Raw genomic sequence first — 13,474 nt, 5'->3', positions numbered from 1 at the left:
AAGATACGCCTTCATCCCCAAGTGGGTTCTGTGGTCCAAAAAGTCTTAAGAAACCCGTCCTGCACCTCTCTCTGGCCAAGTCACAAGGCACACAGGCAGATCAGAAGGCAGAGCCTGCGAGAGCGAGTGAGCCCACTCAACTCCAGGCTCCACGGACACAAGGACCGCGTCTGCTCTGTCATTTCCACACAGTGCCTGATACGAAAGGAGGCACTCAAAATTTTTTTAACCAATGATTTGTTTAATGCAACATTTCCAGCCAAGCCTTCTCCCTTTTCTTTTTCATTTCATGGTTCACCATACTGATCCACCTCATTCTTTCCTGACATGATAATCAAGAGAAAGTCAAAAAGGCTTATTATCGCCTAACATGTCAATCCCACAGCTTTGTGGTAAGGACTACGGCCATCGAACTGGTCAAGTCAATTGTAAAAATGCTCAGTGAGCATTACAAAATAAAGCCTCGTTCTGGGAGCCCAGTTCTCAGTCTCAACCGAGTAACTCCATGACCCCAAACTGTTGTGGCCTGTCCACAGAATAGGCTCTATCAGAACATGGGAGCCGGTCCAGAAGAGGGACTGAAACTCCATTTTACACCTTTCCTGGAGGTTTGTAGGCCCGGGCACTGTTGTACCGAACTGCCAAGAGCCAGCATCAAGGGAGCTGGTCATCACAAAAGGGCCTTTGTGCACTGTCTGCTGAGAGTTAGACCCACCCACCCGCTCTAAAACCGTGCTCTAAAGGAACTACAGCGATGCCCACTTTTCTGCTTCAGTTTCTTCCTGCTTCTCAGCAATAATTCACTCATGCATTCCTAAATTTACTCGTTTAGCACTTTCCTTCAAGAAAANGCCTAACATGTCAATCCCACAGCTTTGTGGTAAGGACTACGGCCATCGAACTGGTCAAGTCAATTGTAAAAATGCTCAGTGAGCATTACAAAATAAAGTCTCGTTCTGGGAGCCCAGTTCTCAGTCTCAACCGAGTAACTCCATGACCCCAAACTGTTGTGGCCTGTGCACAGAATAGGCTCTATCAGAACATGGGAGCCGGTCCAGAAGAGGGACTGAAACTCCATTTTACACCTTTCCTGGAGGTTTGTAGGCCCGGGCACTGTTGTATCGAACTGCCAAGAGCCAGCATCAAGGGAGCTGGTCATCACAAAAGGGCCTTTGTGCACTGTCTGCTGAGAGTTAGACCCACCCACCCGCTCTAAAACCGTGCTCTAAAGGAACTACAGCGATGCCCACTTTTCTGCTTCAGTTTCTTCCTGCTTCTCAGCAATAATTCACTCATGCATTCCTAAATTTACTCGTTTAGCACTTTCCTTCAAGAAAAAGGAACATTTTCATTAGCAAATGTGAATGAAGCCCAAATTACAACCACAAAATTGTGCTGATTTTGTGGTTAATGAATGTCATTCATTAAAGTTTGTGAAAATTATCCCAGTGATACTAACCAAGGAGATATTACTTAAAGTCAACTGGAAACGACTGAATTAAATGCCACCCAAACTTGTAACACTGTCGAACAGCCACAGGAGGAGAGCTGCCCCCTGCAGAGTGCTGCTAGCCCGTCTCTGCTTTAAAGCAGTGTTGACTGCTCAAGGCCATCCAGGGGATGTGGCCTAACAGGGCAGGACCAACCCTGCCACTGGACCCTCCTATCAAGGTCAAAGGTTGAGAACATGGAAACAAGGGTCAACCTACCAAGCAGTGTCTCTTCATGGGCCCACTCACCTCTCAACAGGAAACCAAGTCAAAAGGTCAAAAAAAAATTTTAAGTGGCGTGAAAAGTCAATGAAGAGCAAAACGTGAGCCAGTATAGTATAGTCCTGGCTGGTGATGGGGAAATTTGCTTCCCGGTTTATCTATCCCTTTAAGCACCAGCTGGCAAAGGCACTTACTTCCCCACACTTTCCATGTCCCTTAGTTATTACCTGGTTCCTCCTGGTCTCAACTCTTCCCCCACCCTCCTAACCTAATTTTAAATGTGGACTCAAAGCAACAGGGCTGGCCTCCCAGACGGTAAGGACCACTCTGGTCTCCCTACAAACTACAAAGATGGCTTCCCCTGAAACATCTCCAAGCAGACTGTATTCGCTTGTTGAAAATTTTTCCTGCTAAGTAGGAAAGACAACTGTACTATCTAGACTCTATGGAGTTCTAAAGTAAACCAAAGAAAAGGGAAAACCCCCTCCCCTCCACATTAAACTGGAAGTACCTTTTCTTTACTTGCAATCCCACCCAAGTCAAACAACTCGGTCGTATCAAACGCACGCACCTAAGCGTCTGTGCAACAGGAAGGCGGCAGTAAAAAGAATCCTTCAGGAGGAACAGTGCTCCAGTGCCCGCAGTGCGGCGACTGTGCCTTAACAACCTTCCCCCAAATTAAATACCAATGTTTATACTGCCGGAAATTCCAGCAGTCATCATAACAAACAGGAACTGGTGTTCTTTGGCAATTTGTAAGGTTTTTTAGTAACAAGTTTTTTATGTAGGCATTATAGTATCAACATTATTTCTGGGGAAAAAAAAACTTCTGCTTAAACTTGAAGATCTCCACTTCTTTGTGTATTAACTGTGTTCCACCTGGCAATACCATTTTCATAAGGAAACCGCACAAGCCAGCGGCGGCTATGGCACAAGTGTGGAAATGCTGAAGCAGACCAGTGCCTGCAGGTTTCACTTTCTGTCTCGCTTTTGTTTGTAAGCACTGTACAGAAATAAAACAGAATCTCTTTCATGCTCATGAAATTACAGTGTGTATTTTTCTTAAATGTAAAAATACTGAGCACACGAAAGAGGCAGCAGACACAAAGAAAAAGTTCTCCTTTACATTATTCATTAAGTAGGCTTTGTGGGTTATAGGTATGAATAGTCTAAACCATCATCCCTTGGTTCACCATTCTGTAAACTCCTAACTTAATGGAGGGACTCGTGCATAAATAGGAATGTTTTTTTAAGTCAATCAATTCTTGGCATCTTTGTACAGCTGCTCCAGAGTGATAAATCAGGTCACTTAGCATAAAATAAATTAAGGAGTAGCCCTCGAGGAACCAGCACATGAAACACTATACGAGCAAAAGTAATTATTTTAGAGCTGTCTGAACAGAAAAAGAAGCAATTACATATTGAAGCCAAGACATTAAGCCATTTAATCCTCCAACTAAGACAAAGAAAGCACCCAGAGCAAAGCCTCCACTTCCAGAGAGTAGAGAAAGGTCAGTCAGGCAAGTCTGCATTACAGCACCTAAGCATTACAATACCTGGCTCAGAGAAAGTGTCACTAATATCATCATCCTTGTCATCTTCATAATCCTCTTCCTCTTCCTCCTCCTCCTCATTTTCAGAAAGTTCGTGCTCGCTGCCAAATCCTTCGTCGTGGTCCTCGTCGTCGGCATCCTCCTCATCATCCTCCTCTTCCTCGGGACTGTGCTTGGTGGGCTGCTCACCCAAGTTGTCGGAGACAAAGAGGGAGTAATTGTGCTCTTCTTTTTTCTGGGACGAATCCGAGACCGATGCGCTGGCCGAAAGGCTGCTGCTCTCTCCTGCTGCAGCTGCCCCAGGGCCCTCCTGCGCCAGGGGACTCAGCAGTAGTTCCCGGGTTTCTTTGAAAGGCAAAGCTGGAGCGGCGGGACCCTGAAGAGGCTCCACCCCCTTCCTTTCCGGCCTCTTTGCTACTGCCCCACAGTAGCAGGTGTTCTCCTTCGCGGCGTCTGCGTGAGCCTGGCCCGGCGAGGGCCGGCTCTGCTGCACCGGGCTGATCTTTACTTTCGCCTTTTTCACGTAGTCTTTACACTCCACATGAACGTTCACCTTCTCAGTGTGGTGCGTGTTGGTCTTCACCACGATCTGCGTGCTTGAGGTGGGCTTACTTGCCTTCTGGACACAGTCTGACAAAGGGACCTCAGCCTGGAGGGTCTTAGAAGAACACAGAGGGGCGGCTGCTCGGCTTGCGAGCTTCTTGCCGGGGAACGAAGAAGGCAGAGGGTTCTGTTTGACACTGAAAAGTGAATCTGGGTAATACAGGGAGTCAGAAACAGACTGAGAGTCTTCGCTATTGAGCTGGGCCAAAGTTGGGGTTTTACTTATGACCTCTTCATCTTGGTATGGGCTAGAAAAGTCATCGAGACCCAAGTAGTCCACCTCTTTCGTCCCCCAGATGTCACAGCTGGTCAGCTTGGTGTACTTTGTTAGGTCCTCACAGTACGTGTCCCACTGCTCCCAGTTGGAGGTGAAAGCGCCCTCGTTCTCCAGGACGTCCGTGAAAGACTCCAGGTTCTCAACGTCTTTGCAGTCCTCCAGGGAAGGGAAGTTGTCTCTAGGGTTCTGTTGGTAGTTCATCTCTCTATCCTGAGAAAGGTTCAAGACAAAATTACACACCCTGCTTTAGGAAATACTCGCCTCCATCCACTTCCATATATCAAATTGATAAAAACCAGTACTTGACCTCTGGTCTGTTTTAAGATAAAGGCTACTTACATGAAACTTTACCATTCCATATAACATCATTTTCTTGGGCAAGAAAAAAAAGGAGGGAAAATATGTCCTTTGAGAGGTTTAAGTATGGTCCAGATATCAAGGCCTCTTGAACTTTACTATAAACACTCTTCCTGAAAAAAAAAGTTTACATTTCCTGATCTTTGACCTAGAAGGATTTTGGGACCTCCTTAGATTAGATATAAGCTTCAATTACAAAGCAACAGTGAAGACCTTACCTTAATCACAGAACAAAGTGTCTTCTTAAATGAGAACTCGAAGTTACAGGCAAAGAGCAATTCAAAGAGAGTTGGAACTCAGCCACAGAACAAGATCTTTAGTAAGACCTTGTAACAACGCTTGGGCTTGGCAAATAAAATATTCCTCACGAGTAGAGGTGTAATTTTAAAAATGTGAGGAAGACCATGCAGCCGTTACAAAGAATGAGGTTCAAGTCCAATGAACTGACATGAAAGGTGCTCACCACATATTTGTATGTTAAAAAGGTGACAGAACACAACACTTATATATAAATACGTCATCCAATTAAAAACATTCACGCAATTCTGTAGGCACAGAAAAACCGTGTCAGTAGCAGCTCCCCTTGGGGAGGTTTGGGGAGTAGAGGCTCGGGAAGGAAACGAGAAAGTTTCCGTTTCCCAGTGTTTTGTTGTGTTGACTTTTTATTTGTTTGGAATTTTTTATTTTGTGTGTGTGTGTCTTAACATCTTTATTGAAGTATATAATTTATATACCATAAAAGTCACCAATATTAAGTGTACAAGTCAATAGTTTTTAGTGAATTAACTGATTCGTATTCTTAGTTTTCCAGCTTTTATGTACTTCTGTGATGCTTATATTGTATATAATTATTTTTAAATGTTCCTCTTAGGAATCTGAAGTGTCTATTCACCTCAAGAATAAATAAGTACATGCAGATATTGCTTGAAATTGCTATTTTGTCTCACATTCTGTGTCATACATCTTGCTCAACGTTACCATTCTTATCTTTTCCAGTTCAAAACCTCTTTAGCATTTAGGCCCATTAAAGAAGACAGTTTCCCTCCCTCATCATCAAAAATCAGACTAAAGATATTTAGAAAACCTTTCTTCTTTCTAGACAGTCCCAAGAATCGAATTAGGCCTAAACACGTCCTTTTTGACTTTCTGTCATTTATAAATAAAACACTCGACCACAACACTCTTACCGTAAATCAGAGAAGAATCCAAGAAAACGTTACTCACCAGTTCATACATGAAATCTGGGTCTGAGCTGTTTGCTAAGAGGTCTGTGCTCGTCAGAGTCTGTTCTGAAAAGGTGTGGCTTCGAAAGGCGTCCCCGAAAGGCGGGTCCATTCCACTTACACTGGGCTGTGACAGAGAGGTCTTAACTTCAGAGCCCGAAAGACTACTTCAAGACCGATTTATGACACATACATCCTACCCCACACCTACTGACTATTTTCAGAAAACAATTCGGAATCTCTTCTACCGTCCAGTACATTTCAGAGACTTAACTAGCATTACACTGTGGGCTTATATTAGGAAAATAACTAAGATGCATAAAAAAAGAAGGAACAGAGCAGCAATTGTTCAAAATACCTAACCTCTAAAAATGAAAGTTCATTTAGCCACCAGAATCAGCATACAGTACACCTAAGAAGTACTTTTATTAGGTTATCGATATTCTTCAAATCCATCTGTACTAATACTCTCTGTACTAACTCTGGGAAGGAGCAAGTCAGCCTGACTCTGTACTCCTAAGTGAGTCCAATGTCTGATTTCCCAGAGCAAGCCGGAAGGGAATTTGGGCATCTCCAATCAACAAATGCCTCCAGGGCCATGATGGAGATACAATCAGTCAAACATTCAAAAATTTGCTGGGGGCCCTGGCTGGTGTAGCTCAGTGGATTGAGCACGGGCCTACGAACCACATGATCGCGGTTCGATTCCCAGTCAGGGCACATGCCTGGGTTGCAGGCCAGTTCCTGGCAGGGGACTCACGAAAGGTAACCATACATTGATATTTCTCTCCCTCTCTCCTTCCCTTTCCCTCTAAAGGATAAATAAATAAAAATCTTTAAAAAAAACCCCAACAGTCCTTTAAAAAAAATTTCCTGGGGAGACTAACTTGGACATGAGCTCAGTAGCTTTAATCCTGGTTCCTGAAAAGGGTGCAATTCATTCTGTAATAAATAAGAAAGGGAAAAAAGACTCACCACCCAGAGTCAATCCCCCTTTCCCATTTCAACATCTCTACAAATCATTCCAGAGTGAAGGCGGGGCTCATGCTCCTCAAGTGGCTCAAACGAAAGAGAGGTCTCCCTTTGAAATTGAACTTGCATGAAGGAAGAGGATGGGGAAAAAATAAAATTTCCTCTCCGCCTTTTCGTTCTTATTCTGCAAGTTTCTGCTAAAACTTTCAAAAATTTCTAGACGGTTTGCTTACATTTTTGTGTTCATATACCTTCTACCTACCACAGACCCACACATAGTCTCTCATCATGTTCCCTTCACTGGTATATCCCACCCCATACTTTTCTTTCTCTGACTTCCCACAACCCTACCCGACGGCAAGCTCAAAATAAGTGCTTTATAGCCCTAAATTCAAGTATTCAATAAACAGCAGATTAACCTGTGGGTGGGAAAGAACTCTGAATGGGCACGTGCAGCCCGCTTGGCAGGGCGGTCGGGGTGAGGTGGGCCACTGGTCTGTTCCACATCAGCGAGCAAATCCCTTTTCGTCACCTCTGCTGCCTGCCTCTGCGTCACTGCACAGCCCCAGCAAGTTTCTGATTTGCTGTGCTCAGGGCAGAGTTCTGCCTGGTCTCTCACGAAGCCACGAAGCATCCCTGCCCTCTCATTATTCCTAGACTTCTCCCCAGAACTGAACACAAAGAGGGGAGAGGGTAAAAGCCAATGACGAGGAGGAAGGGAGGAAGTGTGGCTATGCAGAGTGGGGTCTAACAGAGCTTCGTTTATGGTTTCAGTGATTGCCTGAACCCAGAACTGATCAATTAAAAGTAATATAAATGCATATAATCATCCTTAGACATGTTTTAGGGGAGGTGTGTGTTTGTATACATATGTGTATACAAAAGACATACTCCATCTCCTCTTAATTACTTTTAAATTCAACAGGCACGAGTGGAAAGGAACAAATGGGCAACAGAAGACAGAGAAGATGAAAACAGGCTTTCTGTGGCAGATTAATTTTCAGGGGAGTAGGTTTAGCCCCAGAAAGCCGGCAGATCTGTCCACTCACCATGTTCCCTGTGCTGAGCTCATAAACGTCAAAGCTGTATAGCAAAGCAGAAAACAGAAGCAATGGAAGGAAGGACATGTATTCAAAACTAGCTGAGAGCAGAAGACAAATGTCTTTAAAAAAGGTAGCGCGTCAAGTCATGTCCAGAATCGGAGAACTTACAGAACTAATGGCACTGACTTTCTGCCACGGGAGAACAGAAAACCACGCACCTACTCTGTGCGATTTACCTGAGGCATTTCCAAGCCCAGATCCAGTGAGTCCGACCCCAAACTTTTTTTTCTCGTTTGTAAATTCCTTTCCAGCTTTACTTTTAATTTCAGAATTAAAGATGATTTTCACAATAAATGGCAGGGTTCCCCGGAATGCCTTCACTTCAACTGCTGGGATTGCTGCTTTTCTTTTCTGTGCGAATCTGTCAAACAACAACACACAGGAACTTCACCGAGCACCATTAAAAACAAGTTGACCTTTTAAAATGACCTTAACTAATACTTTAAATGAATAAGGCTTGCGGTTGCAGTACCAAGAATTTGATTCTTTCTTAATGCCAACTATTCTAAAATTCACCATTTTTTCCTTTATTTGTTTCTAGAATAGAAATCAGTCAATAAGAAATGAACCACATTAAACAAAACAGCCCTGAGCCCTCACCAGGTGGTTCGGCTGGTTGGAATGTTGCCGCATACACCAAAAAGTTGCAGGGGGTATGATCCCCAGGCGAGGTGCATACAGGAGGCAGGTGCTCAATGTCTTTCTCTCTCTCTCTCTCTCAAATCAATGTATCTCCCAGGGAGAGGATTAAAAAAACCCTGAAAAATTAACAAAGGCTGATTTTTTTCATGTGATCTGAAAGATGTATTATACTTAACATTAAAGTTCCTGTTCACTTTATGTTCCGTATGAGAAAGTATGTTGCAACTTTTAATTCCATCTACTGTATAATCATTACTGCTAAATGAATCTATACTCATAAAGATGTAAGAGCAATGAACATATAACAGTGAATGATGTAATTTAACATATCCTCTACACTAAATAAAGCCACATTCATAATGGTATGTGCAGCATTATTCTTTCAGTTGTAAGTGAAAGCTGTCCTTAAAGAATTATTCAGGTAAGTTTTTCAATGTGTGTATGCTGAGGGGGAAACGGGTAAGGACTACTTTGCAGAGTGGTTTTTAGGGTTAAATTAAACAATGATTGCAAATCACTTGGCGCAAGGTCGTAACTGTGGAAGACTTAAATGTGAGTTCCCTTGTCCCTCCTCTGTGAAGGCCTTAATCATCAGAATCACTCAGCGGTACGCATTTCATCATCTTTCCTGGATCAGTGGGCCTCCAGTGTGATCCCAGGACCAGCACCATCATCAATGTCAACCTGGAAACTCGTCACAAGTACAAAGGCTTGGGGTCCCCCGCCCAGACCTGTTAAAGCAGGAATTCTGGAAGTGGGGCCCAGATACATGTCTCAAGGAACCATCTAGGTGATTCTGACCCTCCCTCAAAGCTGAGAACCACCGCCTACTCCTTGCTTGTTCAGTCCAGATGCAGTATCATTTCTGAGGTTGATGTAAGAGCCAACTTAAGCTGAGCTGCCTCTATCATTAGCACACTCTCTGGGCTGCAAGGTTAGAGTGGTGCATTATTTCAAAGATCTGCTGCTGAATAAATAAAACATAGGCAACAAGGGAGTCAATCATTACTCTACTTAATCAGATTAATAAATCTAATTTGTATTTCTTGGCTCATTGCTGGGTTCCTCCCTCTGGTTGTCATTCTGAGCTCTTCCTTAGCCTAGGAGACACCACCAAGTGCCCAGCTTGGGCTTGGAAACAGAATTTGTTAATGCACCTCAAACCAGGGCTACAGTCTAAGTAGACTGAACCCTGCTCTTGCCAAAGGCCAGTTCTGGCCCAGCTTCTGCTTATGTGGCTTTGTGGTTGGTCCCACTGCTGATACGTAGTCTCCCAAACTCTTCCCTTGATTCCTGTGAGAAACAGGTCAGGCGCATTTTCTGGACCTATTATGCACACCCCAAAAAGACATGAGATTCTAAGTGATGCATTCAACAAAGTGTACCAGTGCAACCCTGGTTCATGCTGTGGGTCTGGGAGAAAAGTCTGATATTCTGTAAAACCAGAAACTCACCCGTCCTAGCAAGGGTTGAAGACTCAGGAAGAGATAGAATTGTATTCAACGTATTTTTATTAGCATCTACGCAAGACATCCTCTCCCAATAGCTTGCTTTATCAGGGAAACACGGGATCAACAACGGGGCTAAACGCTGGTTGCAGCTTTCGCTTGCAAACTATGCAACACTGGGTAGGTCAATCTTTCTAAGCCTCATTTTTCTCATCTCTCTGGCTACCGAATTTTCTATGCCACAATACTGCCATACAAACACAAGTATTTAAAACTGTATTTAAACACTCGGCCTCAAAGCAAACGTCAATCAATGCAGTTAGCAAAAAGACCACTTGTTTTGGAAAAATGAGACTTGGATTCCAGTTTTGATCCCATAATCAAAACTAAGCAGACTCAGGAATTAGAGCTTAAATTTTTTTGCCTTAGCTCCCAGACTGAGGAATTAACAATTATTCTCCCTTAACTATGTAACAGGAACGTTATGAAAATTAAATGAAACATTAAACTAGGATACAGTAATAAAATAAATGTAAAAGGTGATTCTGATCAATAGGTATACCCAGCTCAGAAACGCAGCCTCTGGGACAGCTGCTGTAAGCAAGGCGGATGGTTTTAAAGATACCCATTCCTGAGTGAGAGGATCCACTACGGAGAGGGTTGGGCTCCTTCCCCTGGGACAGTTCAAGGTCCTCAGTTGCCTTTCCTAGTCTCTCAAGGAGCAGCAAGCAGGAGTGAGGGAAGGTCACCTCTTCACCAATCAGTAGGACCTCTTTTTAGTGATAAAGTCTCGTAGTCTCTCAAACTAAGGACCTGAGTTCACAACAAATGATCCTCATCCCCAACGTTTGGCATCCATTACCCAGAAACGCCTGGTCCCATTCCACACATACTCTGAGAAACAACCAGGAACAAAACCCCCACCCAAAGTGGAGGGAAAAAGGCGCTTTTACAGCAGTTGCCATTACACAGACTCTCCCATCATGACACACTGCTCCACAATCATCACCTACACCAGGGAGCCACATGCTAAAGGGGACGTGAGTGCCTGGGTGGCCGATGAATGCCGAAGAGGACGGTGTAACAGCTTGCTCTTCAGGACGCCCACACACTTTTCTAGGCTCAAGAAAATCCCTATTTTACTCAAGTTTTAATATTTAAGTCCATAAAAAGCAATAGTCTAAGTTCCTAATGTGTGACCCGAACAATATTTGTTCCCAGGAATGTTAGACGGTTACTCAACAGAAGGGTAGTGAGCTTTGGAAAACACATTAAACGAGACTTACACCGCCTTCACGCAGGACTTCCGGAAGCTGAAAGTGCCAGGTGTGCTAGGTGCTAATGCACGTTATAAATCACCAATAGGTGAACAGAACAGATGTCATGTCTCAAAAGTCCCAAACTTATATTACTTGATCACAAAATCCTCCATTCTACCCTCAAGCTGAACACAAGACCAGTGTTTCTTAAGAAAAAAAAAAAAAAGCTGAGGGAAAGACTAAATTATTTCCCCTTACTTCCTTTTATTCACAGTTCCCAATACAGTTTTGTTTTTCAAGGGAGAAAAGACTGTGGTCCATCAGAAATGATGTTTACCAACAGATTTTCTCTACCAGGGCTCACTGAAAACTATTCAACAGCAACTCCTTGTCACAGGACAATATTCTGGTAACCGTGAACCAGCCCTGTGAAGCAATGAGATGGGGCAAATGTTTGATTTATGAGCAGCGATGGTGCCACTTAAAGACACCCAGAGTTTCGTCTCTTTCGTAACAGCCCTTTCCACCAGGTCCTACCCCAGGTTTTTTTGAGTCTCCACTGCAAATACACTTACTATGTACCTCAGGCAAAGCACAAGGTAAGGGAAGGAAGGTCAAATAACTTCTCACAAAAGCTCCTCCTCCCTGGGACTGCTCAAACCACCGACCTAATCTTTAAAGGCCAAACCCTAGGGCTGACGGGTGTGCCCCAGGCAGCTCACGAATACCCAAGAGCTTCTCATTTACGCCCCTCCTGTATCTGAGGGTTTCAGCTGACCCCGGACAGTCCACGTATAAAAACAAGGTTGACGTCAAGAAAAACACACACCTCTCTGAAAACGAGACTGTCCTCTGGACAAACAGCTTCAGTCCGCGTGGTGGGCGTCCCTGCAGCTCCCGGGAGAGGGCACGGGCGCAGGCCACCGCTCCCCTGCGGTAACTGGAGGGAACTGTTCCTCACGACGGCGAGCAGCACTTCTGAGTCATCCAACATTCCTCAGGGTAGATGGTCAAGAATTTCTGACACACCCATTAGGATGGCTATTACCCAAAAAAAGAGAAAAATAACAAGTGTTGGCGAGGATATGGAAAAATCAGAACCCACGTGCACATTGCTGGCGGAAACGTGAACCGACGCAGCTGGGGAGCAGCTGAACAGGCCCTCACCAAGGTACACAGAGAGACAGCCATATGGTCCAGCAACTCCACACCTGGAGATACACCTGAAGACTCGAAAGCAGGGCGAACACAGATACCCCCATGTTCACACGGCACTCTGTGCTGTAGCCGAAAGCTGGAAACCGCCCTAGCGGCCATCAACAGATGAACAGGTGACAAAATTCAGTCCCTATATTCAACAAAACTGTTCATCCATAAAAAGGAATGAAACGCTGATACATGCCATGTCATGGATGAAAACACTGTGCTACATAAACTAAATCAGACATAAAAGGAGAAACATTGTATGACTGTGAGGTGTTGGGACAGGCAAACTCAGAGAGACAGAAAGCAGAATAGAGGTTAGCAGAGGCTGGGAGAGTTAGTGTTTAATGGGTAGAGAGCTCCAGTTTGCGATGATGAAAATGTTCTGGAAATAGATAGTGACAGTAGTCACACAAGATTGTCAGGGTACTTAATGCCACTGAATTGCACATTTAAAAATGGTTTAAATGGGAAAATTTACACTTATTTTACCAAAATGAAAAATATTTTAAAAACGTTTTTGAGGTAAGAAGTGCCAAACATTTACACTGTTACACAATTCACACTCCACGGTTTATTTGGATCTTGCCTAATTTTTGCTGGTTTGTGCTCACCATTTCCTTCAGGTGGGCAGAGGTCTTGGGGTCTGTTTCTTTCAACTGCGCCAGATTCACAATTCTAAAAGGTGGTGACTGTCCTGACCCACAATTTAAGCAAATCGTTTGGCTCTTAATCCCCCAAGTAAAGCTGGAAGAAAGGGAGGAAAGGGGAGGGAAGAGACGGTGGGGAGGACTACTGGCTTGGTCATTTAAAGGTGTCTACCCATGGACTCCCTTGTTGGGCTAGAGAAAAGGTTTATCCCACCGCCCAAGCTCTTTAACAAACCAGAAGCCAACCTCCACACATCCCAGCCACTCTGCTATGCCTCCTATGTCCCCTTCAGTAATTCTTTTGAAAACAACTCAGCAAACGTTGAACCAGTCCCCCAGTGCTTACTGAATCAAGCTGCTACCTGCTTTACGGCGCAGCAGCCATGAGAGAGCCCCAGCTCTCCACACCGGTGAGGACGCAGAGGCTGCCTAAGCCAGGAACTCACTGGAGGAAAGGTGGGGCCACGCTCCC

The 13,474-nt window shown here is 44.3% G+C and overlaps 1 protein-coding gene across 7 annotated transcripts in view; it reads right to left on the bottom strand.

Annotated features, from left to right (window-relative positions):
• The window catches only part of CREBRF (CREB3 regulatory factor), a 45,559-nt gene that overhangs the window by 19,437 nt on the left and 12,648 nt on the right, over positions 1-13,474 (bottom strand). Inside the window, exons 2-6 of one of the 7 annotated variants that reach the window (XM_037057784.1) lie at positions 11,979-12,190; positions 11,487-11,575; positions 7,977-8,161; positions 5,727-5,852; positions 3,269-4,355 (exon numbers count right to left, since the gene is read on the bottom strand). In XM_037057784.1, the coding sequence (XP_036913679.1) occupies positions 3,269-4,355; positions 5,727-5,852; positions 7,977-7,985 (1,222 nt within the window). In that variant the 5' untranslated portion in view covers positions 7,986-8,161; positions 11,487-11,575; positions 11,979-12,190. Of the gene's footprint in view, positions 1-3,268; positions 4,356-4,484; positions 4,616-5,726; positions 5,853-7,976; positions 8,162-8,400; positions 8,467-11,486; positions 11,576-11,978; positions 12,191-13,474 lie in introns of those variants that run through there. The other 6 variants (XM_037057781.1, XM_037057785.1, XM_037057782.1 and 3 more) reach the window with 6 other exon arrangements.

Source organism: Sturnira hondurensis, unplaced genomic scaffold, assembly GCF_014824575.4.
Source record: "Sturnira hondurensis isolate 20B ecotype Veracruz unplaced genomic scaffold, ASM1482457v3 Scaffold0009733, whole genome shotgun sequence".
In the NCBI taxonomy this organism is placed as follows: domain Eukaryota; kingdom Metazoa; phylum Chordata; class Mammalia; order Chiroptera; family Phyllostomidae; genus Sturnira; species Sturnira hondurensis.
This window is presented reverse-complemented; position numbering and strand designations above follow the sequence as displayed.